Here is a 27,306-nt window from a genome sequence, read left to right as displayed (position 1 = left end):
GGAAAGAGACTCTGCTGCTGAACTGAAGCCAACCAAAAGACAGTGCACCTTGCTCCACACACGAATTGACAGCAAGCTTCAGCAATCCTTGAAAACAAAGAAGACACAGAATCCCCAAATGAATGACCCAGCCCCCATGAAGGAATGGTGGTGGGGCTGGGGTGGTGTGGGTGGCCCTCGGGTCCCACTCAGGCACATCCACCTCTACAGCAAAAACTGAGAGAATTAACACGAGGGCTTTGGACACCTCACTTCTGAGGGGTCTCAATCTCGATCACTACAGGACACTTTGGCAAGAGAAGGCTGTTCCCTATAAATGCCCACACATAAAAGTGGAAGAGAAATTCATCCCAACAGACACATAAAACCCAACACAGGAATGAATACAAGAAATATGGGGGGGGGGAAGGTAATACAATACTTCATAAAGCAACTGACTCCAGAGATACTGAAGTGGGTGAAAAATCAGATAAAGAATTCAAAAGAATGATTATAGAAATGATCAATGATTTCAAGAGAACACAGAAAAACAAATTGAATGAATTAAAGAAATTAGTAGAAGAGCCAGAATTTCAATAAGGAGTTAGAGATGTTGAAAAAGAACCAAACAAATCTTGCAAATGAAAGATACAATAAATCAAATAGAATGTTCAGCTGAAAGTCTGTTGAACGGAGTAGACCATGCTTAAGATAGAATTGGAAATTAGAAGACAAAGTGGCTGAAAGTATTAAAGAAAAGAGTTGGAAGATAAAGTGGTCAGATAGTACTAAAGAAAAGAAATTAAGTCACCAGAATATATAAGACCAAAATACACAAGAACTCTGACACAACATTAAAAAACCCAGTTTAGAATCATTGGAATTGAACAGGGTTGTGAGGCTAATGGTATAAAGTCTTCAAGAAAATAATGACAGAAAAAATTTCCCAACCTTGAGAAGGAGATGGGCATTCATAGGCAGGATGCATTCAGAACCCCAAGTACCCAAGATCAAAAAGGAATCTCTTGATGACACACCATAATTAAAATGCCTAACCTACAGAACAAGGATAGGATTTTAAAAGTCTCAAGAGAAAAATTCCAGGTTACATTTTGAGGTAAGTGAATCTCAATTTATTTCCGATTTCAGCACAAACTCTAAAATAAATGTCAATCAAGATTGCTTTATTGCAGCATAGCTATCCTTCAGAATCAAAGGAGAAATAAAACCCTTCCAAGATAAGCAAGATAAGCAGAAATTAAAGGAAGGCGTAACAGCGAAGCCGGCCCTACAGAAAATACACACAGAAATACTTCACACCAAATAAATAAAAAACTAACCCCAGATCTCACAAGGGAACAAATCTCATTTGAAGAATAGCTAAACAGACGAGAAATAGGACCAAATAAATAACAGAAATAAATAAAAATGGCAAGAAGTCATATACATCCCTCTGTGATAACACTGAATGTAAATGATCTCAACTCTCTGGCAGACTGGATCACAAAATAGGATCCAACTAGTGTTGTTCGCAAGAGACTCCCCTCACAGACACAGCCAGCCACAGGCTGAACGTGAAAGGCTAGAAACGGATATACTACCCAAAGGGAGCCTGAAAACAAGCAGAACTGGCTATTCTCATATCTGAATGTCACAACCTACTGGTAAAGGGACATCCAAACAAGAAGATATAACAATAGTTAATATTTATGCCCCAAATGTCGGTGTGCCTGATTACATAAAACAGACACGACTTGAATTAAGACTCAGATAAACCCCAAAACGATAATATTGGGTGATTTCACATCTGTCACCAATCGATAGGTTATCTAGAGATAAACTGAGTAAAGACTCTTCAGGCCTAAAAATAAATGTTATAAATCAAGTGGACTTAATAGATATCTACAGAATATTCCATCCCCAAACAGACCATACAGAAGCTATATAAACACAGAGACTGAACAATACATTTTTGAAGGATGAATGGGTGATGGAAGAAATTGGGAGAAATTTTTAAAAAATACTTAAAATCAAATGAGAATAGCGATGCAATATATCAGAACCCCTGGGACTCTCTGAAGGCAGTTCTAAGAGAAAAGTTTACAGCAGTAAGTGCCTACAGAAGGAAATCAGAACAATTCCAAATAAACAACTTAATAGGCATCTCAATACCCCTGAAAAACAAGAAAAAATTCCCAAACCAGTAGAAAGAAGAAGATAATAAGGATCAGAGCCAAAATCAATGAAATTGAGAAAAAAAAAATACAAAGGATCAATGAAACCAAGAGTTGGTTCTTTGAAAAGATGAACAACCAACCAAAGAAAAAGAGAGAAGGCCTAAATTAATAAAATTAGAGATGAAAAGGAGAAGTCAGAGATATCACAGAAAAGGATCATAGGAACTGTTTTGAAAACTTATACAATAAATTGGAAAACCTTGAATTAAGGGATGCATTTCTAGACACATAGGCTCTGCCTAAATTGAATCAAGAGAACATAAAAAAAAAACCCTAAATAGAGCAATAACTAGCAATGAGATAAAAGCAATAACAAAAGGCCTATCAAGAAAGGAAAGTCCACAGCCAGGTAGATTCTCAGCTGGATTCTACCTGACCTTTAAAGAACTAATGTTCTTCAAATCACTGCATGAAATAGGAAAGAATAGAAAACGTATGAATTCATACCAAAACCAGATAAGGGACATATCGAGGAAAACTACAGACCAATATCCCTGATGAACTTAGATGCAAACATCTTTAATAAAATAATAGCAAGTCATACTCAACAACATATTAAGAAGATTGTACATCATGACCAAGTTGATTTTATCTCAGGGATGTAAGGTTACGAGTATGGTAGCATTCACAAATTGACAAATGTAACTCACCACATAAGTTGGATTAAGGACAAAAACCACAGTTATCTCAATAGATGCGAGAAAGCCCTTGACAAAATTTTGCATCCATTCATTCATGATAAAAACATGGAAGAAACTAGGGATAGAAGGAACCGACCTCAACATCATAAAGACTATACACAACAAACCCAAAGCCAACATCATAGTGAATGGAGAAAAACTGAAATCGTTTTCTTTAAAATTGGGAACAAGACAAAGATGTCCACTCTCACCACTCCTACTTGATATAGCACTAGAAATTGTAGCCAAAGCAATTAAACAAGAGAAGGAAATAAAAGGGATAAAAATAGGAAAATAAAAAGAGTTAAATTAATATTGGGTGATTTCAATACACGTCTGTTACCAATAGGTAGGTTTTCTCAGGCAAATGGGCAAATGAGCTAAACAGATGCTTCCCGAAAGAAGAAATACTGACGGCCAACAAATATACTAGAAAAAGTTCCACATCATTATAATTAGAGACATGCAAATCAAAACACTGAGATCTCATCTCACACCAGTCAGAATGGCGGTCATCAAGAGTACAGATCATAATAAGTGCTGGAGAGGATGTGGAGAAAAAGGAACACATTTATACTGATGGTGGAATTGTAAGTTAGTACAACCACTACGGATGTCAGTGTGGAGGCTCCTCAAAAGGCTGGTCGTGGAACCACCAGATGACCCAGCTGTACCACTCCTCAGTATTTACCCTGAAGAATTAAGGGCATCTCACCACAGTGATACATACACACACACACCCACGTTCACAGCTGCACCATTCATAAGAGCCAAACCACGGAACCAGCCTAGGTGTCTATCAGAAGATGAACGGATAAAGAAAATGTGGTACAGATACACAACGGAGTTTTATTCAGCCATAAAGAAAAATGGAATCATGTCGTTTTCAGGAAAATGGATCTTGAGAACATCATGTTAAGTGAAATAAGCCGAACTCGAAAAGTAAGGCTCAGATGTTTTCTCTCGTGTGTGGACACTGTACCAAGGTAAGGAAAAGAAAGGGGAGAGTCCATGAAAACCAAAGGTGGGTTAGTGGAGGGATGAGGGGAGGGCAGGGGAAGTGCTGCGGACTGATACTGAGTAAATCACATGGATACGCCGTGTGCATGTGAGACCACAAGTCCCACCATCTCATACAACTACAATGAACCCATAAAAAACATGGAAAAAATTTTCAATTAAAATATTTTAAAAATCAACCCCAAGGTAAGGGATAAAAGCCTCTCAGATATGGAGAGAATCTCCGTTTGCAGCCTGCGCTGGTTCCACACAGGCTTCTGGTGTAAGTAAGAGGACGAGTTTGAATCTGTTGGAGGCCTTTGGGGAACAGCCTTCTGCCAGTTGACCTGTTGGGACCTGACTGTTCCTTAGCCTGAGGTGACGTTGCCTGCCAGCAACATCAAGCAAGGTACTTTCTTTGTCTTAAAAAGTGGGGGCCTGGCACTCAGAAGGAGGAGGGTTAGCTTCACAGAGGGCGGACTTGGAATATGACAGGGTGCAGTTTGGAAGCCTTGTCACTGGGCGATGGGGCCCCATGAAACCAGTCCTGCTCCCTGCCTGGGACATACGCCCTGGCCACAGAGCCTGTGGTCGCCCAAGACTCAGAAGTCCAGCAAGGCCTGCCTCTGCTTTTGGTTCCTGCAACCAACCTGCTCTCTTCTTTCACACCCATGAAGCACCTGAGATAGACACCTGAGATAGACACCTTGGGGCCACATGGTTTTGACCGACAGATGGAAGACTCTCGCTTTGAGCTTGCAAGAAGGATACCAGACTCTCAGTGGAGGCTCTGTGGTTGCTCCTTACGCTGTCAGGCTTGGGAGAATCCCTAGTCTGCCACGCACCAGCTTTGAGTCTTGGGCAGGTCATTGAAACTCTCTAGACGGAGCTGCCTACCCTGCAAAATCAGACTGATACCAAGCCTACCTCTGCTGCACCCACAGAGGCGAGAGTATGTGAAGTGCCCAGTGCCCGTCCCGAGTATCTCTCCTTCCTTGCTGGCTTTCGGCCTGTGGGACTCTGCCTAGGTTTGGACTGTGAACCCATGTAACACCCTGAACGGTTTTCTCAGGCCGAGCCATAAATTCCAAGAAACAGGAGAGGAGCCCTTTGATGTGTTAGGTGCAGTCAGGATAGGGCAGCCTTAGCGGAAGTCCAAAGTCCTGCACAGACCGGAGAGCACTGGAGCCCGGGCTCCATCTCCATGGTAACACCTCTTGTCAACACACCTGGGAAACTTTTAAAGGTGCAGCTCAGACAGACTAGTCATCCGCTTGGGAATCCCCACACCGTGACGCACGCAGGTGTCAATTTAGGGGAAAAGGCAGAATCACGACCTCAGTTTTTCGTGTAGTTTGAGAATGCATTCATCCCGTAAGTTTAAAACATGGTTGATTTTCCCACATTCTGCTGAGTAGGCTCTGAGCACCCCAAGGCCAGGAGCCCTGAGCACACGGCAGGTGCTGGCTCATTGCTGAGGGAGCCCTGCACCCAGGAGGTCGGTGCAGTGGGTCCTTCAGCAACATTAGCATAAGAAGCAGCTAGGTCCCACAGCTCTAGGGTCTGAAGGGGACCTCTCCTCTAGCAGCTAGCCCTGAGATAGTCCTGACCCAGTCTTAGTGGTGAACGGGGACGGATCTGAACTCCTAGTGTTTTCTGCTCGCCTGAAAGGTTCCCTCTGTTCCTTTTAAAATGTCCAACGTCAATGACCCAACACATTAGAGATATGGGTATCACTGAAAGTCCCAGGAGGGACGCATGTGAAAGACGTTCAGTAGGTGTCTGCTGAGCCTGCAGGTCACTTCATCAGGCTCAGGAGGGGACATTCCAAGGGGGTATTTCTAACAGTGGTTGCTCAAAGTGGTCACCACGGTGTGACCCCCGGGGTGGTGGGTTTCCTGGAAAGGAGTGGGTCAGGGTGGTGGGAGCCTGGCGGCCTTGACCCAGGTGGCCCGAGCTTCCTCGGGCTCTTACCTGAGGTGTAGGATGACGCTCGGCTGCTCGGGGAGCAAGGCACCTGCAGCCCGGCGAAGCCCAGGCATCGCTGCGAGCCCCTGTCTGAGTCGAAGCTGGTCTGCGGGCTGTGCCCCGGATCCTTCTGCCCGGAGGCCCGCTGGTACCAGCCGCGCAGGTGCTCGGCGACCAGAGCCTTGTGGATGTTCTTGGTGATGTGCTCGGACTTCACGGCCGCCTTCCTGGGCAGCCGCAGGGTGGCATAGGGGTTGTGGGGTGCGCGGTCCACCTCGTCCTCGTGGAAGGACCTGCAGTAGTCCCTCTGGCGGTCATAGCCGTAGTGCGCTGAGGAGCGGTAGGAAGGGTTGACGCTGTAGTGTCCCTCCGTGTCGTTCTCGTAGACACAGCCCGCGTAGTACAGGTCGCACTCGGCGTAGGGTGCGGACCCGGCCACGTAGTAGCCAGGGGGCAGCTCCTGGCTCCTGCCGTAGAGGCCGGTCCGCGAGTTGTCCTTTTGGGCCAGGTTGGGCATGCTTCCCGAACTCGAGGTGCACACGTGCTGCTTCTTGGACCTTCTCCGGCCCCGCGAGCGCGTGTCCAGGGTCTGGGTGGTGTAGTAGGGGCCCGCGGTGGGCGTCACGCAGTAGTACTCGGTGCTGGACTGGCTGGTGTGCGAGGACCCGTCGTCCAGCACCTCGGTGCTGCTGCTTCTTTGGGATTTGGAGAGGGAGAGAAACGGCTTGTCGTCGTCCATCTCGGACAGCAGGTGGGATCGGGACTCGAGGCTCCCGCTTCGAAGGCGGCAGTGCTGAGAGGAAGATTCCGGTCTGGAAGAGAAGCAGGCAAATGGGTAAGAGAAAAGGGGCTTTGAGTGCCTGGGTGACCACACAACAGAGTCTCCCTGGGTGCCTATCCACTGGGCCACACCCCGGTGCGTGTCCACAAAGGGGAAAGAGCTGCGGCGGGTCACTTGTGCCAGCCTGTCGCTCCTCAAGGGGAGGGAACAAGCTTCCAAACCAGAAAACACCCTTGAGGAGTCTGGGGAGGGCTCCCTTCCAACAGGACATCGGGGTGGCTTAGACCAGAAGGGGACACACATGCCGGGGAGCAGGGTCCCCAAAGGCTGCCTCCAAGCTGCATGAGCTTGGGTATGACACTTGGCCCCCCATCCTGCTTCTGTCTGTAAAATGAGATGAAAGCCGCACCTAACACCACTGCACGATAGGCTTGTCGTGGAGTAGCTGATAAAATGGCCCACGTAAGACACTCCGTACGCACCCAGCAAACACTTCAACACGTGGCCCCTATTGTGATCCGTCTCCTCACCCTTGAAAAATGAATGGCATTGTCTGCTGGGGAAATGAAAGCGCCCAACATCCAAGATGTGCATGTTCTCGGCTGACACAGTAGAAACTGAGCACATCAGCAGAAAACGTGGAGGAATGGACGAGGCCCGACTGCAGAAAGTCCTCTGAGTGATCAGAAAACCCAAAACACAGCAAGGCGGCCGTCACCAGCAGAGCCAGGGAGCAAGGCACTTACTCCAAGTGGGTGCTGCTGTAGGCATTGCGGGTGAGCACAGGCGTGGTGGGCATGCTGCGCCCTCCCGGGGGCCGCCTCTCCAGGGTCTTGTAGGGGCTGCTCTGTGTGGACAGCATTTCTCTGTGATGATTGAAAGAGAATTGAAGAAACAATGAGCCTCGCAACCCCCACCGCAAACTCGTCCTGAACTCAAAGGACACTTCCCGGAAGCTGGCGGGAAGGGAGCGGGCAGGGAGTGGGGAGGGGTGTGTACAGCCAGCACCCTGGGGGGCCCCCGGTGAGCGGCGGGAGGAGCACATACAGCCTGACTCTCTGGGTCAGGAATACCGAGATGGCAAGTTCCAGCCAGCCTGGCCAACTTCGCAAGACCCTGTCCCAAAGTAAAAGGACAGGCGTGTGGCTCAGTGGCCGAGCATCCCTGGGACCACCTGCCTCGGTAAACAGACCAAGAGCAACCAGAGAACAGGCCAGGTCAGCTCCCAGTGAACGCTTCTGACTCTGCAGCCCAGATGGTCCCAAATCAACTCCTTACTCTACCCCTGTACAAAAAGAATCACGTGTGTGTTCGAATAAAACTTTATTCAACCAACATTTTATTCACAGACACGGAAGTATCAATTCATGTAATTTCCTCATTTCACCAACATGAATGCGTGATTCTCTTCCCCCAGTTACTTAGAAATATAAAACCCAGTCTTAGCTCCTGGGCTGCAGGACGGATGGCCCATAGGCTGTTGTACAGTGGCCCTTGGAGTAGATGGCCACGACCTTGAATTACTATGTCCACTTTCTAGCACAGCAAGGACACACTTTGAGCTTAATTTCCTGAAATTAAAAATAACTTTCAAGCTGGGCACAGTGGCACATGCCTGTAATCCCAGCAACCCAGGAGGCTGAGGCAGGAGGATGGCAAGTTCAAGGTCAGCCCGGGTGATTTAGAGAGACCCTGTCTCAAAATCAAATAAAAGGGGCTGGGGACATAGCCCAGTGGCAGAGCACTGGCCTGGTATGTCCAAGACCCTGTGTTCAAGTCCTAAGGTGGCAAACCAACAAACAAGCTCTCAAAGGGGTGGAGGGTAGCTCAGGGTTCGAGTGAGGCTCTGGGTTTGATCTCCTCCAGCACCTGGGGTCCCCTCGCCCCAAAACACTTTCTGAGTAAAATCTTTCTTATTATGAAGGTAGGTTAAATTTATTATAGGAAAGTTCAAGCGTACGAATAAAAAAGGAGAATTTTAGATGCCCATAATCGGGCACCCGAGCACAGCAGGAAATACAGCAGTAAATGATTTCATGTTTTTTCGTAACAATATACACAAAGAAGCATCTGTAGTTTTCAACAACAAAATGACATCTTACCATGTTTCCTTCCTCTCTTTCTTCTTTCCTTCCTCCCTCTCTCTCTCTCTTTTCCTTCCTCCTGCCATGGGAGATTGAACCTAGGGGTGGCCCTTACCACTGAGCGACGCTCCCAGCCCTGGTCTTTTTTTCTTTTAATTTTTCTTATAGTTGTAAATGTACAGAACGCCTTTATTTTATGTATTTTCTTATGTGGTGCTGAGGATCGAACCCAGGGCCTCACCCATGCTAGGCAAGTCCTCTGCCACTGAGCCACCACCCAGCCCCCCAGCCCTGGTCTTAATAAGAAAAAAAAAAAAAGTAGCATTGATCCCGGTAACCAAACTCTGGGAACCACACCGACGGGTCACTTTTTAAAGTCTTGGCCTCATTGCCCCGTAACATTCACCGGAGACCTTTGGGAACAAAGCTATACTCTGCCTCACAGACTGCACACTGCGTTTAAGTGCCAGGTTTCCTTGTAGGGCCACAAGCTGGTCCAGTCACTGGGCTTGGCAGAGGAGTACTGAATGACCACTCCCTCCGGGCATGGGGCGTGGAACTGGACACAGTCCCTGCTCTACCTTGGGTGTGGAAGGCTTGCGCTGGTCCCAGTGGGTACCCCTGGGAAGCCTGGAGATGACAGCAGGTGGGGCCTGGGCGCGTGCCCTTGGGGGGATACTGGACTCTCCCCACCCCTCTTTCTCTTGGCTTTCTGGTCCCTGTGAGGGCAGCGGACTTGTTCTGCCACATGCTGCCACCTGATGTTCTGTCACCCCAGGTGCAGAGCCGATAGACCATGGACTAAAACTCTGAAACTGTGGGCCTAAACAAACCTTTCCTCTTGATAAGTTGCTGAGTTGAGGCATTTTGCCACAGTGACACCAAAGTAAACAATACCATACCCAGAACCAGGTGATGATCAATGTCCCCATAACTTAATATAAATCAAACAGACTTCAAGCAAAGAGTCAAATGCTTTTTAAAAGATCTCTTAAAAACACTTCCACTTGTCACCAACAGTGAATCTCTGGGTTAGTTTCGGTGCCTGGGCTGTACGAGAGAACACCTTTCGGAAGGATCAATAAAAACCAGCAAAGGGGGCCCCATTCTGGAGCCCAGGGGCAAGGGCCTCTCACCTGGACTGCCTGGTGTCCACAAACTGCTCGCCGCAGGACGACTTTCTGAAGTGGACTCGCTCAATGCCCAGAGACTTGGGGGGAAGGATTCTTGGAGAGTGAGGTACTGAACTTGGTCGCTGCCCAGAAAGCGTGAAGGCATCATTGGCTAAAATATATGCATGAAAGAATCAATAACCCGGAGGGAGACAGACCAGTGAATTAGCACCCTGACCGAACTGCGAGAGAAGAACTGAAGGCCTGATTCATTAGGCGCTCTGCCAAGATGGGGTTTCTAGGCATGCAGGACCTTTCAGAAGGTGATTTTTTTTTTTTCCAAAATCTTATACACTAGACAAAAGGAATTACCGAGAACTCCCCTTAGGCCTGCAGCAACTTTTGCATAGTATTGCCATATTATATCTTCTAAAAAGTCTGCTGAAGACAATCCCCATGTGCCAAAGGCCAGGGAGGATCTGGCTGCTCTTTGGGTTCGGCTTCAAAGCCCTTAGGCCTCTGTGGCCGGAGCTCACGCTGCCACATGGTATCGTCACCTTCTCAGGGCTGCTGAGAACTGTTCAACAGGAGACCCTGTCTCCAAATAAAACATAAAAAGGGCTGGAGACGTGGCTCAGGGGCTAAGCACCCCTGGGTTCAATCCCTGGTTCCAGGAAAAAAAGAAAATAAATGTCCGCAGTGGGGAAACCTGGTAAGGAACTCTGCATTACAGTTCTCTGCCAGTCTACACTAAAATGAGAAGTTAAAAAACATTCCCCAGGGGCCTGAAATCCTTATCGAGCACCAACGCCTTCCTGCGATGGTTTCCTGTTTCCCTGAGGGCCTGTGATCTGGAGGGCTCTGTGTTAAATGTGGAATTAACCCAAGTAGATTAGTGACCCTGTGCCTCTTTCCCAACCGTTTTGCTTAAATGAGTTAGTGTATTATAATTTTCCCAAAATAAAAACCAAGCAGGCTTTCTTAAATTAAAAAAAAAAAAATCACCTTGAGATTTTAGAATAGGCCATATTTTAAAAACAACAGCCACTTACGATCGTCATAGGTGGTGGTGTCCGACAAGGAGCTGCTCTCCGAGGGGATGATGTCATCTGTGAACAGAGACACCTGTCTTTAGGATACTGGGCATCACAGCAGGGGGAAGTTCCGCAAAGCAGTTTCCAACGGCGTGCGTTTGATTTTCATCGGGATCAATAGGACTACATACAGACGTCACAATGGACTGGCGCGGTCTCTCAGTACCTGTGGGAGATTGGTCCCTGGACCCCAAGGGCACCCAAACCCAGGGATGCTCAAGTTCCCACGATGAAGTGGCACAGGGTTTGCACTTTCTAGTACCTGTCACGCTGCCCGGGAGCTTGCTCTGGGAGCAGTTACGACACTGGTAGGGAGCAGTGGCGGAGGAGAGCCTGCCCGCGCTCAGTGCAGAGGCCAGGGTCCTCCCCAAGGGCTTTCCCCCTGAGGCTGGGGGGAGCCGCAGGCCGTATTCTAAATTGGGAACAGAGGTCCAGGGGGTTGGGGTTTTCCTCCTTTTCAGTGTTTCCTCTCCATCCCTACGTTAGTGCGTGACAACTAGAAAGAAGAGCTGAGCCTTCTTGTCATAGGTGTGCGCGTCAGTGAGCCGCGTGGACCTCACTTCAGATGGCTCTGCCAGGGGAACTCAGTCTGGGGCCCTCGATAGGGAAAGGGGCCTTTTGCTCACGTGGTGTGGGGAGCTCTCCGAGTCGAGCAGGGTTCCCCCGGGTGGTGCTGCTGGCTCCGGGCTGGACATGCTGCTTGGGCACCCTGCACGCAGCAGGCTCTAGCCTCGGGCCCGGGTGTCAAAGGAACCCCAGCCTCAATTTTGACAACTGAGAGTGTCTGCAAGCACTGTTAACTACTGAGTCAGACAGACCTGGTTAAATCCTGGTTTCTGCCACTCTCTGCAGGGAGACCTGAGCCAGATCACCTAGTCCCTCTAGGCATCATCCGGCTCAAACCTAAACTGGGGACAAGGACACTGTCCATGACACAGTGCCCAAGTGGCACCCTGAGTGACATGCTGCCATAAAGAGCTAAGCCCAGCTCCTGGCACGTAGCAAATCCTCAAAAAGTATCAACAATGCCTCGTTTTTGTCACTGACTCTGGGAGCTGGTTAGAAATGACAACCCAAATGCTCTGAGCATCACTGGTAATACCAGCATCTGATACTTTTGCATTTTTTTTAGTACTGGGGATTTAACCCAGGGACACTTTACCACTAAGCCACATCCCCAGCCATTTTTACTTCGAAACAGGGTCTCGCTAAGTTGCTGAGGCTAATCTCCAACTTGCAATCCTCCTGCCTCGGCCTCCCGAGTCACTGGGATGACAGGCGTGTGCCACCGTGTCTGGCTCAGATGTTAAAGACTGTGTTGGGTGAAGAGAGACAGCTCACACGTGTTGATATCCTCCTGAGAATCCCACTGCCGTCAGTCTCGAATGCTTTGGCAAAAATGGTTCAAGGCAGATGCTACACCTCAACACCGCTTCAAAGCCATCATGGAGGGATCGCTCCATCCAGCCACGAAAGCCAATTTCTAAGGCAGAGCCTCTTCATTGGCCAGCCGTGGAACTTGAGGGTGCGGTGCCAGGACCGTCAGCTGGTGGGCACATTTAACAAAAAATTCTATCTAATGGAAGGTTCACCACTGGCACCATCTGCCCTCAACACCAGTCCTGACGGAGGAGAGCACTTGCACCCTGTGGCTTGAGGATGAATGGGCGGTGACAAATGGCACGGCAGCTAAGTGCCTCTCAAGCACCCATGTCTGTGGGCCAGCCTGTGCCAACTGCCACGGCCGACCCGCCTGCACATTCCCAGTCAAGCCGCCCGGAATTCCCAGCTGTAGTCGGCCGACACTTGCGTTGGACGCCTGCACGTGTGGTGTCTCTGCTGCGTCAATCACAGGCCCTAAACCCCAGCACATTCTCCACCCAGTCACCACAGTTCACTCAACCTGTTGTGTCTCCGTGAAAAAGAAAATCCTGCCAATCATGATGGGAGCACACCGGCTAGATCACGAACCATCTCAGTTTCAGACATCCAAACGTGAAGGGGAAAAAAGAATTCTTGGAATCAAAGAGATACAATCATCTTTCAGTTATCAAGACTAAAAACCGCGGCACCTACACGCAAGGCCAGTTAGACTTGAAGTCTACCTACGTGGGATTTCTTGGTCGGCTTTTTCTTTTGTGAATGTAAAAGTCACAGATGCATGATGCTGAGAAGCTGGACAGGGCACGCGGACTGTAATTGACATTCCACGGCTATTAGTACTTTGAGGTATCTCCCAAGCGGGCTCCGTGTGCCTGCTTACAGAGAGGGGACCCCACCGCGGTCACGCCCCTGCCTCTGTCCTTTCTGCGGTCCATTTACACCATCCCCGTCGGTCCCCCTCATTAAACAGCCTCCACCAAGGGCAGTCACCGAGCCCTCTTCTCCAGCCACACACAGGGAGGGGACGGTCCCTCAGGAGACGGGGTCTGCGGCACCGAAAACCTCTCACAAACTCTGGGGTGGGTGAGGCCCCCGCTCTCTTAAGACCCTGTTGCCAAAGTATTTCTGGCAGTGACCTTAGCCCAGTTAAAGGGGACGGTGTCTTATAATGAACCGATAATGCCACAAAAGCCCTTTCATCCTGAAAAAAAAAAACAAAACACAATAGTCTCGCGTTACCCAGCCAGAGAGCCACGGCACATCGAGCTGACAGACTCCAGCACCGAGATTCCTGAGAAGCTTGCTTTCGACCCTTTTTTCTTTCTTCACTCTCTTACCAAAGGAGCAGGTGTGGAAATGAACTCCACTTACCAGGGCGCTCACTGCCTGCGGGACTCAAGGAAACCTCGCGCCTCACTCACCGGCCACGGCGCCCGAGGCTCTCGGGCTGGCCTTCTTCCCGCCTCGGATGCGGCACTCGTTGATGGCGTTCTCGATCTCCTGCAGCTTCCTCACCGCCTCGGTGTAGTCCTGCTTCCGTCTTTTCCTCACCGTCTTGCACAGGTCGGGCTCGTTGGCAAGCTTCTTCGCGGCTTCGACCAACTTTTGCTGTATCAGGAAGTTGCTCTCCAGGCCTTGCAGCGCCGGGCCCTGGAGGCAGACGACAGCACTTTTATCTTTGCAGACACACACCCTCGCTCTCTCATGCTGGATAATAAAGAAGACTTCTTGTGCCTTCTTGAATCACGTGCTTTCTGGGAGCAGGATCTTTTGAAGTTTTGATTCATTGACACCCTCGGATACCTTCCGAGAAGACGAGAGATCCCCCCCCCCCCACACACACATCTTAACTTGAACTTCCCATCAGTCCAACCTCTTCCTGTTGGAAGGAGGGAGGCGAACTTTGAATATGCAAAGCCTCAGAGACAACAAATTTGGGTTTCATTCCTGGTGGTATGACCTGAATACTTCATTGTTTATTTTTTTGGTACCAGGGCTTGGACTCAGGGGTACACAACCACTGAGCCCCATCCCCAGCCCTGTTTTGCATTTTATTTAGAGACAGGGTCTCACCGAGTTCCTTAGCGCCTCGCCATTGCTGAAGCTGGCTTTGAACTCGCAATACTCCTGCCTCAGCCTCCCGAGCCGCTGGGATGACAGGTGTGCGCCACCGTGCCCAGCTTGAATACCTTAATGTGCTGAAGAGTAAATGACGTAATGTATGTGTACTGCTTAGCTCAGGGCTGGGTACACAGGGGAGCACTCATTCGATAGCAAAGCTCTCCCTGCTATTGACAGAAACAGCTACTGGTTTCTAAAGCGAAGATGGTTGAATTTCTACAAGAAACACGGGTAGGGACACATTGGTTGATGACCTGCACTCTGAATTAACTCGAAGCATCTTTTAATTGCGCCGAGTGCCGTGCATGGGTCACCTCATTTATGAGGCTCGCTGCATCCCTCGGAGGGAAGAGCCAGCGTTATTTCCATTTTTCAGAGGAAGAGACGGGGTCCCGAGAAGTGAGACTTTAGAGAGATCAGACTATGCGCCCAAGCTTCGTTTTAAGCAAAAGAATGAATCTTGATTCTTGTAAAACGATTGGTCAATTTAGTGCCCGTGGGATGCTAATGAGGGAGCGAGACACTGAGAAACAGCCCACTTTTAACGGGAGTACGTGGAAAGGCACTGTCCACTTCCACAGCTGAGATGAAAACGTGCAGCAGTGGCTCGTGGTGGACCCGCTGCCCTGGGCTCACCCCCAGAACCACAGAGAAACAAAACAGAAGGCGAGGAGCACCGGCCCCGGAATGCAGGAGCCACCCCCCCCCCACTCCTGGCTGCGCCTACCTCCTCGCTGGGCAGCAGGCTGTCCTCCAGCTTGAAGGCAGTGCCCACACGCCTCCTGACCTGGGGAGGCTTCTCGCCTGCGTTCAGGGGATACTCCTTGGGCACTTTGCCCGTGAGCTCCTGCAAAACAGGACAGGGTCCAGAGCTGGCCAGGGGCATAGGCCCGAGCGCCCGCCCTAGCCACAGGCCCGGGGCAGGCGCACTCACGGCCTCGCGCAGGCAGATCTTCCTCAGCTCCTCCACCTTCTTCAGGAGCTTCTCCTGCAGTTGCTTCTCCTTCCTCCTGAGCTCCAGGATCTTCTCGCGCTTCTGCTCCTCGCTGGCTTCCGAGTCTTGAGAACCTGGCGGAGGAGGCAGGGAGGTCGGCCCCAGGCACTGACCTCCCCAGGCTGAAGGGCAAAGGGCGGGGAGCCCGGCTGGCTGGCAAGTGGGGGCTTGGGTCTTTTCTCCGAGTTCAGAACATGGAAAAGGCCAACTGCAGGACGTGAGACCAGTCCTCTGGGTGTCAGAGCCTCGCGCACCGGCTCAGTCATTCCGGAGGCAAGGACAAAAGGCTTGTGTTTCAGACCCTCCCAGAACCCTTTCCTAAGAGGAGCGAAGGGAGGGCCTTCCCACCGAGGGGCACTTCCGAAGCTCCTTTGGAAATGCTCTTTGCAAAGGAAGGCCGCTTTGGATTCAAAGCCCCGATGGGATTTTTGTGGGAAAATCATCACGCGCCCTCAGTGCTAGGAGATCCCAGACTGTCCACCCAGGGAGGGCTGAGGGGCAGCCATTACGATCTGCCTGGGATCAGGTTTGACAGCATTTTATATTAAAGAAGAATTAGCCAATGATCTCCATCGAAAACTAAATAATGGGAGACGGTGATGATGGAATTGGTGGGAAGAAAGTCTCCTTTCAAGCCGCCCCTGGATAATCCCTTTCTCTGCAACTAATGTTACTTACACAGCCTATTTTTAATTTAGTTTTCATTATACTCTCCTAAATATCAGTTGTGAAATTACATTCAAAACTGTTACACATTGTAGGTTCTGATATACTTTGTTTCCAAAACAATGGATGGAAACATACATTTAAAAATGGTTTATAACACCCCGCCCCCGCCACCCCACAAAAAAAGTTCTAAAAAATAAAAGATGGCGCTGTGTGTTTTCTGATCCCAAATCTTACCTGAGGATATTAGGCTGCCATTGCTGGCCATGATGAACTGACCCTTTGCCTCCAGGGTCACCAGTTTGGAGACCCTTTGTGTTCCAGTGTCTGTCAAATCCATTGCGATGTCGTCTAAACTCCTGGCTGTAGGAATTTTTGCCTACAAGGTAAACCACATAAACACAGAATTAATGCAATCAAACATATCTTGAATTAATAAAATGATTAAACAACCATACAATAACAATGTTTTAATGGATATACATGACGCTCAAGGCACGGTTTAGCACTGACTGAAAGACGTCACAAGCAACCTCACCAACACGCATACACACAGGCACGGGGGCCTGCGACCTCGTGACTTCCAAAGCACATATCCACATATCTAGGGGTGTGCGCATCTTCCACCCTTTAGAAAACGTGTGGAGAGCTAAAACAGGAGCGAGGTTAAGAGCCAGCCAGAAGAACACAGACCCGTGTGTGTGCACGTTTCCTGGGGCAGCTTCGTTTCTGAAACCCAGCAAGACAGATGGCCATGTCCCCCGAGAACCGCGCTCACCACTTACTTTGCTCTGCTTGCGGTCCAGGTAGAACTGGTGCTGACTGATGGCCATGACCCAGATGGACTTGATGAGAGAAGAGTTCGCATACCAGGTTTGCACAAAGAGGCCGCTCTGCCCAAAGGTCCTTCTAGACACCGAAATCCTGGAGGATTAAAGAAAGCACTCGAGCTATTTGCCTCTGGGCAGCACCACACCAAGGGCTCCCGGAACAAACGCCCTCCCCTGAGTTGCCCTGATGCACATCCGGACGATGGGGCCAAGCTTCTGACTTTCTCCTACGGCAAAACTACCCAGACCTGGGCAACATCTTTCTGCATCGACGAGCATATAAGACAACATGGTGCACACACTCAGAAGTGCATAAGGAATCAGCAGACGAGAAACCATAAAGATGTGTGGCCATCTCAAGTGGTACAGGGTAAAAATGATTTTTTTTTTTTTTTAAATAGTGTCTCACTAAGTTGCTGAGGCTGGTCTTGAACTTGCAATCCTCCTCCTTCGGCCTCAGGAATAGCTGGGATTGCAGGTGTACCAGCACCTTGTCTGGTTTTAAAGGTGGTGTTTCATTAAGGACATAGCAACCCACCCGTGTGGGGTCAGCACCTGTCTCCAGGTGGAGAGAAAGCCTCGGAGGAGGAGGTGGACTGACGTAACCTGAGGATGGACACCGTCCACTGAGGATCGGCAAGTCTGAGGCTGGTCCAGAGTGCTGTGGGCACAGCGGAGGAAAAGAGGAAAGCAGGTGGGGAGGAGGGCTGGCCAGCAGAGAGCAGGGGCTGCGAGGGGCTAACGCTCTTTGTAGGAATGTGGTCACAGCCATTTCCTCCTATCCCTCTGACCCAAGACATCCATGAGTGTCGTCTGGGGACTCCAAAGCCACCACTGAGGACTGACGAAGAAGTTCTCTTGAAGCGTGGAGAACCTGCATCCTGACCCCCATTCACCTTCATAACTGCACAGTTGTTTTTTTTTTTTAAATGACCATAAATAGCAAAATTGAAAATGAGCCCAGGATTCCATCTCTAAAGCAGTTACACAGATCACCAATAAGCCCACAGAGACACGGACGGCTGTCGTCAGTAGGAGTCAGGCTCTGCTCCTCCCCAGGACGTGCGGCACACACGCCCACGTGCACACACACACAAGGAGACCTAACGGGGGCTAGTGAGGACCCACGGAGACAGGACCCACACTGCAGTGGGGATGCTGGGTGGCCCGCGGCTCAGGGAGAGCCCCCTCCAAGGCCCACCACCAACAGTCCGTGAAGGCTGGACTCACACACGCACCTGGGCCCAGATGGCCACCGGCCCCCATTTTGCTAGGTGACTAGGACCACGGGACTATCTCCTGGGCTCACCTTCGCGGGTCGTGGACCTCCACGGCAAACTTCTTCTCACGGAAATACAAGTTCTCCAGCTGTTTCCACTGGAACAACTGAAAGAGTTAAGAAAAGAGAAGAGCCTCGCGGCTGCGGTCGTCTTTCCCTCGACTGAGCTGCTCCTACGTCGCTTGGCAAGCGAACGATCTCACATTCCTATGAAGACTCTCGCGGGTCAGGCTGGGCGGGTGATTCACCTTCTCACAAAGCACCTGAAACCATCGTGGTGGTAAAGGTCGCCCGTTCAGCCTCACCTCACGGGTAAGGGTGCCCTGAACCGTAAAACCAGGCGGCTGGCGGCCGGCCGTGGGAAGCGCCTGGTGTCCTTCCTCTGACTCAGCTTCCTGCGCAGGAGGCCTGCGCAGCTTCCAGTAAGCGCTAAGCCCCCTCCAGGGCTCATTTGTGTTTCAATGGAAAGACATTCACAGGCGGTTTCCGAGGTTAGACTTCAAGAGCAGGCAAAGTGAAAGTAAAAGAAGTCCCCGCGGCCAGCCTCTCACCTGGCCAGTCCCCCCAAGGCCACCAGGTGCGTGGGGCCCAGGGCAGGGTGGGGTTGCCGGGCGCTGCCCCTGGTGCTGGCTGAGCCTCGGGTTGTGGGATTGGCCTCCCACCTCTGCTCTCCCACTCCTGGCGCTCTGGGGTGGGACTCCCGGATTTGCCCGTCATCAGGGCAAAGAAAACAGAAATTCGCACAGGAAAACCAAGTAACCTGGTCAGGGCAGAAGAGCCTGTCTCGCTGGGTTTTCTGGGCCGTTCCCAAGCCCTTCCATGGAGGTCCCGTACCAGCCTGCGCTTCCCCAGCCTCCCAGCTTGGACTCTAGTGTGTAATTCCTCCTCCCGCCCCGGCCGGCTGTCCAGGAGGAGGGCAAGGGCAGCACTTGGACATTGTGCTCAAGACTCTTTAAAGAACATTCCAACTGACTCCTTGATAAGCACCCCCGTGGCGCACCGGCCTCGAAACCATTTCCTGAAGTACAGAAACCGAGACTTTTCACAAACACGCCAACCTTTCAGCAAAGGGGCAGAAGGAGCCGCAGGTGCCCTGCAGGGGCAGCATGGGGCGGGAAGGCCAGCTGGACCCCGGGAGCCTGCCCACTCCCTCCAGCACTCACTAGGCTCCAGGGGAGTCCCGGAACGTGCAAAGCTACCTACCAGCTTCGACAACACCCCCAGGGCCCAGGCTTTCCTTTCTTTCCATCCAGAAGTCCAGAAAGTGGGAGAGAAGCGTGAGGGAGGACCAGCGTCCTCCCCTGGTCCCCTCCCGCCGGCGGCTCGGCGATTCTGAAGCCAGTTTCCTAAGACCCAAGGTGTAACTGGGTTTCACAAGGCGGGCCTCCCATGGCTCTGACGTGACATCAGCAGCTCTGCCGGGGACACTCCCCAGCCTGCAGTCCCCTCCTCCCTCCCACAGGGTGGACGGCAGGCAGGGTGCTCGCTGCAGATTCTCCCAGAAGACAGACTTCCCTAAATCTGGGCACCTTGGACACCGCCCGGGAAGCTCGTTGCTTTGGATCGGGTGGGAAGTGGACCGGGAGGCCTCCGGGCAGCCTCGGCCGTCGCTCACTGGGGCAGGAACAGGTTGGACAGGAAGGGGCAGAGCGGCCCAGCTGTGTTTTCCTCGGCCTCCATTCCCACACACAGGAAAGCCTGGGCTGCACTGGAAACCCGATCTCGGGAAGCCGCCACCTCCCCCCTCTTATCGCTTACAAAAGGGAAAGGCTGGCGGCTTTGCACTCCCTCTGCCCAGCCCGCCCAGCCCGCCGAGGGGCCAGGGGTGAGGGGCCGGGCTTAGAGAGATGAAATAATTAGACGGCAGCCGGGTTTGCAGAGGAAGCAGCGGGCAGAGACCAGTGGCGAGTCCCTGAGACCGCCAGGCACCTCCCCAGCGGGAACCTTTAAAGTTTATGCAGTGTGACTTCAGATGGGCGCCCGGTTCCTGCAGTGGTACCAGAGGACCGGAAGGACCCAGACCAAATTGCTAGCAGTGGCTGCCTCTGGGCAGGATGGTAGGGCCACCTCTATCTCATCATCTCTAGTCCTTGTCTTTTGTTAATAAAGAGGGAGGGAAAGTGACTCGGTATCTCTGATGATTGTCCACTTGAGCGGTTGGTTCGGCAGGTCCTGGGGTCTTCTTGGCCTTCCTCTGTACTTATTTCTCCAAATTCAAATGATGGACGTCATGTAAAACGAACGTGAATATATAATACAGGGGTAAGCCCGGCTCCCTGACCACGGGGAGTCCCCCTGGACTTGACCACTGTGATTCTGATCAACCTTTGCCGTGGCAACGCTTTTTGATCTAGCTGGGCTGCTGCGTAGAAGCTGGTTCTGTTTGTTTTTCCTCTGAAATGTCTTGGTTCCTAAATATTAGAGGCTGCCATCCAACCTGGGCTGGGGAGGGGGAGGCGGAGTGTGAACTTCCGCAGCCTGTGGGACATTCCTTTCCCATCCACCAGTGTTTTCTGAGGCCCCTCTGATGTGAGGTCCGGATCTGGAGCCTGAGGAGAAGAATCCCTTCCCTTGTGAGGAGAACCGTGCAGGTGGCCCAGGTGACCTCTGGCTCCACTACTTGTAGCTAGTGGCGCTAAACCGTCCGGAGCCTCAGCTTCCTTATCTGTGTAATGGAGCCGGTGACACCTGAGACCCGGGAGCCAGCGCCTGCTCAGCACCCACAGCGGGCAGCTGGGTTGGTGGGGTGTTGACAGTGACTCTCCGTCCCCGGCTCTCTCCCCTTATCAGACCACGATGGCAGCTTAGGGGCAGAAGCGGAACCGGCAGCCCCGATCTGGCCCCCACATCTGTGTCTCCGCCAGGAACAGCTGAGTGGCTCTGTTGACAGAGCTGTGTCACTCAGGCCGCGACCCTGGCGGGTTTCAGTCTCCACATCCGATGGTTTCATGGGAGGCTTCCTGACCCACCCGGTAGGTAGGAAGTCTGCGCCAGGGCAGAGGGACCAGCCCCAGCGTGAACACAACAGGGATGTGGACCTGCCCCAGGCAGGGGGTCACAGAGGCCCTGGAGCACGGAGCCGACTCTTTAATGCCCTGAGCAGGGACAGGGAAGGTGTCACAGAGGCTGGGCTTCTGAATTGCGGCCAAGTTCCAGGTTAATCATTTACCTGCAAATTCACCTGGAAATGGAGATTTGGGACGGTGGCACAGAGCAGCAACAGTACATCAAACAATGAGTCACAGGGGCAATCCCCTGCTATGACCTGAAGCAAAACAAAGTCACGGAAAAAGGTGGCCCCTGATGAGGAAATGCACCGTGAGGACCTTCTCAGTGCCACAAAGGAGGACTCTGGCAGGACTCTGGCTGTCAGAGCCCCGTTGACCTAGCTTCCTTCCTACCCTCTGTCCGGTCCATCAGATGTGACGATGACCGTCCCGGCCTCCGCCCTCGAGGACGGTCAAACACGCAGGGCTCACACCAATGGTGCGTCTGACATGCACCTAGCGTGCAGGGGCCACTGCCACCCTGACCCACGCCTCATCCCGTCCAGGGTCCCCGGAGCACCGCCTCAGCCCCAGCTGCATGCCGATGAGAGGTTCTGGGCCATAGGAAATGTGCAGCCTAAGATCTGACTTCTGAAAGGAAGCTTCTCACCCAGGTTTCCTCTGCGGCCAAATCTCCCACTTCCAGGACGGCTGACCACTTCCTGTGGCCCCCTGCAGGGCAGCGGGCGCTCCCTGCAGGTGTGAGCTGCTGGGGTTAGGGCTGGTGGCTGCTGCGGTGCTCACCGCCCACGTCCCTGCCCACGCCTTGCTGTGCAGCCTGTTTATTAAGTATCTTCAATGAGATCTCTGTTTCGGATGTATTCTTTCTTCCCAGATGAACTGTCAGGTCCTTGACCGCAAGGGCTGTGACTTCTTTGTCAGATGAGATAAGGAAAGGAAAGTGCTAGCGGAGGAGCCCGTGGAAAAGCAACGGGCTTCGTCAATGCTTTTCTTGGAAAAACACAAAATCGAGTCTCTTAAGCTCTATTGTTAGAAAGCTGTTTGTACTAGTAGATGAATTGGCTATCTTTAGCTGATCACAGGAAACCCTGCTATCAAACCAGACCAAGTCCCCAACCAGTGGGGCATGACGGCCACATGCCTGCAACCCCAGGGACTTGGGAGGCTGAAGCAGGAGGATCGAGAGTTAGAGGCCAAACTCGGCAACTTAGCAAGACCTTGTCTTGAAATAAAAAATAAAAAGAGTTGGGGGTGTAGGTCAGTGGTGGAGCACCCTGGGTCCAATCCCTAGTATCAAAACCAAACCAAACCCCTCCTGGATCTCAGCAGGAGGACCCAGGAGACAAGCCCACACTGAGGGACAGCCTCGTGCCCCTGGAGCTCCAGCAGGGGGGCCCTCGCGGTTCTCAGGACACGCGGCCTCCCTCACAACAGCCCACCCTGGTCTCTGACTAGGAAGAGTCACTCATTCTTGTGAGCAGGGCGTCCCTCGGGTCTCAGCTCAGATGCACCTTTCTCAGAGGTCCTTTCCTGGACACTCCAATGCAGGGGGATCTGCTGAGAGAAAGCCCGCCCGGACCACGGGGTCCTCACACGGCTCTGTGAGGCCGACAGTAAAGAGAACTCTTTGAGTTTGACAGATGGGAAAATGAAGGCCCAGAGAGAGACCTAGTGACGGCCCGGGTCAGCCAGGTGGCCAGCAGGAGTGCAGAACAGGTTCTCTCTTCAGATCCACTCAGGGCTGCAGTTCTCCTCCCACGGACTGTGCAGGGCTGAACCATCACGTTGATTATCGGGGTGGCTCAAGCTTAATTATACACCCGCAAACAGGACGGACTGGTCTCCCGGTGACATTTTGTAATCCATTTTTTTTTTTCCCTCCTGCATCGTATTTTCTTGTGCACTGATGTGGGAAGTGTGAAGAGGCTTCTGGTCGTCCGTGGGTGGTGGAAGGAGCGAGGAGAGGTTCAGACGGTCAAGATGGTAGGTCAAGGTGGCGCTGCTTGAACAACAAGGCAAGTCCTGCCTTTCAGTAACAGGAGCCCCGTCCCTCCAAGCCAAGGGAACAGGGAGGCTTTTGTGCGTGCTCCTGAACTCACCTGGCTCCAGGCGGCAGGGAATTCCAGCAGTTTACAAAAAAGATCAGTTTATTGAAGGACAAGAACCTTTCCCACCGCAAAGGCCCTGGGCGCTGGGGCTCCTGCCAGCCTTACTGTTACCAGGCCAGGGGACATTGATCTGGAAAGACATGCATGCCAGCGTGGTCGGCCCGGGGCACTCCTCATTCCCCTGCCCGTCTCCGACAGGCTCTGGTGGGTCCCAGTGACTGCTTGCCACAGGGGAAGAGGTCAGTCCTGGTTCTCAGCCACGACCTGCTGTCAGTCTGCTGCTTGGGGAAGATGAGACCTTCTTCCCTGAACCCCAAATAAATAATGAACACCTACAAGGAACACGAACTCGCATCTGTTCCGACCTGAGTTCTAGTACATTTCCGCCTCCTACAAGAGTTTGTGGTGCTCATTTCAGGCACAAAGAGAGGATTAGAAAGCAAACTGTGTCTGATCCATCTGGATCTTTAATACTCAGGATTGAGGTCTTCTCTCCACCTGCTGGGAGTGGGGGCCCGCACCTGTCATCCCAGTGACTCGGGAGGCCGAGGCAGGAGGACTGCAGGTTCTAGGGCAGCCTCAGCAACTTAGCCAGACCCTGTCTCAAAATAAAAGATAGCAAGGGCTGGGGGTGCGGCACGGTGGTAGGGCACCCTGAAATCCATCCCTAGTACTAGAGAAAAGTCTTTCTCTTCGTGGGCCTCATACCTTCAGGCATTACGGTGAGAGAGTTGGGAGGAGAAGGGCTTATAGGGCCCTCAAAATATGGACTCCCTACCTCACTAGGACTGTGGACTCGGGTGTTGCTGGGTGCCTCTGGAGCCAGTGATCCATCCCGTCTCTCAAACCCTCCTTACTGTCTGCCCCCCTCCCTGCCAAGGAACTAATCACCTAGTGAGGACTGGGTACCAGTCCTGGTCGTAAATATCCTCGTTTAGCTCTTACACACGCTCTCCAGAGCTGGTGGCATCTCCACAGTGCAGAGGAAGGAGCCAGTGATAGAGAGAGACCAAACAACAACACGCCCCAGGCCATGGGGCAAAGCCACGCCAGAGACAGTGCATGGGTGTCCCGAGCTGAGCTCCTGCCCTGCACAGATGAACTGCCCGCTCCACGGGCTCCCCAGGCTGCAGAATACGTTTAAATCTAAAATGCATGCAGAGCCCTTGACGGGTGCTCCGGTAAGTGGAACAAAAGCGTCCCCAGCATTCAGGGTGACGAGAAGGTGACACTGCCCAGGAAGGCTCGTGGGCCCTGCTGGAGGGTCTTGGATGGGCCCTTTTCAGACCAGCCCCTGCCGTCCCTGTCTCTGTTCTTGGTCCACCTCCTGATTTAAGCCACTGTCATAACACGGCAGCATGTGGCTCAAGAGGCTGAGCCTCTGGACCTCCCACTATAGTGTGTCAATCTGACCTTGATTCCTGCCCAGCCACTGGCTGCACGGCCGGTGGGGCCAACAGCTGAGGCCCGCCCGGTCCTTCCTTTCTGTCCGCGCTCACGGCCCTGCATGCGTTCCGGCCTTGTGCAAACTGGGCTGGAGAGGGCCCTGCGGAACCTGCTTCCTCCTGCTGAACCCTTAGCTGTTTGGGCACAGAAAACCCTAAGTGCACAGAGTCAAGACCCAGAGTCGGATTTTCACGGGAGAAGAAACGAGGAAGGTGGAGGGACAGCCTCTGAAATACGGGAAAAGACAAGCCGCCTGGCACAGGGCCCTCCCTGAAGTGAGTGGCCCGCGTGGACAACTGCAAATGGAAAGGGGAAGTGACCTCCAACCCTGACCTGGGCGGGACTGAACAGCCAACCTGACCGGGTGGTGTCCAGCGGTCTCCACGCAGCTCCGAAGGTGGAGAGCGTCCTGTGAGTCACAGGCACGGGAGTGGACGGCCCGAGAGACACTGGGCAGACTCTGCTCCATGACCCCTGGAGAGAGCCTGACCACTGTTGGGGGCCTGGAAGGAGGGGCAGTGGGATTTCTCTCTTGGTAAAGACTCGGAATATTCACCAACCAGGTCTGAGTGAACCCGTGTCATGTTCTCAGCAGCCATTTCCACGGAGGCAGGAAGGAGACTGCAGAGAGGCTTCCTGCCAACAGATGGGCTTGGTGCTGTTTGCTTTTTTTTAAAAAAACAATAAAAACGTACGACTTGTTGTAAATTATAATGAATGAGAGTGATATGAAAATATCTGAGAAAATTGGGTGCCCTTCATTTCTTTTTCTATTTTGCTACCAGGGATGGAACCCAGGGGTGCTTAACCCCTGAGCCCCCTCCCCAGCCCTAGTTTGTATTTATTTAGAGACAGGATCTCGCTGAGTTGCTTAGTGCCTCACTATGTTTCTGCTGAGGCTGGCTTTGAACTCGCGATCCTCCTGACGCAGCCTCCCGAGCCGCTGGGATGACAGGTAGTGGCTTCTGGAGGGTGCCCTTCATTTCTAAGGCTATTACTTAGGAATTTGGAACCAGAAGTAGATCTTCAAACACAGACAGGGACGATATCACGCGATGTCCCCCGGAAACTACGAGCTCATTCCTTACGTCAAACAGATCGCGCTCACGGGGCTGCGGACACAGTGCCGAGTGCGGGGCAGCCTGCAGCTGTCCCCCGTCCCTCACGCAGGTGGGGTGGCTGGGGAATGAGGCCGCCTTGCTTTCCTGGGTAACTTCTGGCGAGCGGTCTCCATGGCCAGATGGTCTGGTCCAGGAAGGCTGGATGGCATGGGAAGGGCCCATGGCAGCCTCAGGACACTCTTCTGTGCAATCCATGTGAGTGTCACAACATAAATGGGGACGAGGCAGGAGCTCGATTTGCATAACACAAGGAGACGGTGACCATTGACCGTGGCCACTCGGGAGCTGCAGGGCTGGGCCTGATTACAGGGCTGCTTGAGGAACACTCCCATGAGAGACAGACAGGTGTGACGGGAGTCACCGGAGGCCGTGATGTCAGGTGGCGATAACAGGCAGGTTGACCACGGTCTGTTATTAGATGTCACCGTGTCACTCCTGCAGCCTCCAGGGATGGCAGCAGGGCCCAGGGAGGGGTGGGTCTTAGGGTCACCATAACAACCAGGAGGCCATGGGCGGCTAAAGGGTGAACCACGCGGACTCGTCCACCCTTACACAGGCCAAAGTGGACGGCAGGCGTCTGCTCCGGTCAAGAGAAGCAGCTGCTCAATAAAGTCTGACGTGGAACACACTGTCACTGACTCAGCTTCGGAAGCCCCAAAGCTGGCAGGCGATGAGCCTAAGAAACCGCACACGACCTACGTTTCTTTACAAAAAGCAATAGTGTTTCCTGCAGAGAACCCTGAAGTGAAGGTCAGTTAGCAACAGCGGCACCTTAGGAAGAAGATCACGCGTAACCGTACCACTGGGAAACAGCGAGAACCCAAGATTTTGGCTTCCGTCTTCATAATCCTGGGACAATCCAATGCAGATACGTGTGCATGCAGGTGTGTACACTCACACACATACACATACACACACAGGGTAGCACAGGGCAGCCTCCTGCTCACACTAACCCCAGCAGAAACCTCACTACGGCTGCCGAGGACTGAGCCGTGGCCCACATCCTCACCGCTCAATCCTGGCGCAGAGCTCGGGTCGTGACCTTGGAGTGGGTGGCCGGCGTGCGATGGTGTACAGGGTACGTCAGCGAGTTACGAAACGGATTTCACACTTAGCTTCAGCCTCCTCCCAACCAAGGTATCACTCAGTGGTCAGGCTGGCTACGCAGAATCCTGGCCTGAGACGCTGCAGGTGCCCCTTACGGGGACACTGCCAGCTCAAGGGCTCCTAGTCCTCGTAGGCGCCTGGGAGACCCACACTCACCTTCCGAGGCTTCACCTTGTCCTGTAAGTCATACTGGCCGATGCCCTTGTAGCTGATGCCAAGCCACCAAGGAAGTCCCTGTTTATCCTGGGGACGGAGAAGAGGCCTCATTAGGTCTGGGAAAGGCGGGCCACCCTCTCCTGCCCTCAGCAA

At 52.2% G+C, this 27,306-nt stretch overlaps 1 protein-coding gene across 8 annotated transcripts in view; it reads right to left on the bottom strand.

The window, feature by feature from the left end:
- Frmd4b (FERM domain containing 4B) overlaps positions 1–27,306 on the bottom strand; it is a 142,555-nt gene that overhangs the window by 6,465 nt on the left and 108,784 nt on the right. For 6 of the 8 annotated variants that reach the window (XM_048786988.1, XM_048786985.1, XM_048786987.1 and 3 more), the window contains 11 exons: positions 27,154–27,240; positions 18,238–18,314; positions 16,884–17,022; positions 16,336–16,477; positions 15,373–15,506; positions 15,166–15,285; positions 13,739–13,967; positions 10,893–10,949; positions 9,865–10,012; positions 7,391–7,510; positions 5,870–6,675 (listed from right to left, as the gene is read on the bottom strand). In XM_048786988.1, coding sequence (XP_048642945.1) covers positions 5,870–6,675; positions 7,391–7,510; positions 9,865–10,012; positions 10,893–10,949; positions 13,739–13,967; positions 15,166–15,285; positions 15,373–15,506; positions 16,336–16,477; positions 16,884–17,022; positions 18,238–18,314; positions 27,154–27,240 — 2,059 coding nt within the window. Of the gene's footprint in view, positions 1–5,869; positions 6,676–7,390; positions 7,511–9,864; positions 10,013–10,892; positions 10,950–13,738; positions 13,968–15,165; positions 15,286–15,372; positions 15,507–16,335; positions 16,478–16,883; positions 17,023–17,483; positions 18,134–18,237; positions 18,315–27,153; positions 27,241–27,306 lie in introns of those variants that run through there. The other 2 variants (XM_048786986.1, XM_048786991.1) reach the window with 2 other exon arrangements.

The sequence above is a fragment of the Marmota marmota genome, unplaced genomic scaffold (assembly GCF_001458135.2).
Source record: "Marmota marmota marmota unplaced genomic scaffold, marMar, whole genome shotgun sequence".
NCBI classification, from domain to species: Eukaryota; Metazoa; Chordata; class Mammalia; order Rodentia; family Sciuridae; genus Marmota; species Marmota marmota.
The sequence above is the reverse complement of the archived record's forward strand: the minus strand, read 5'-3'. Positions and strand labels throughout refer to the sequence as shown.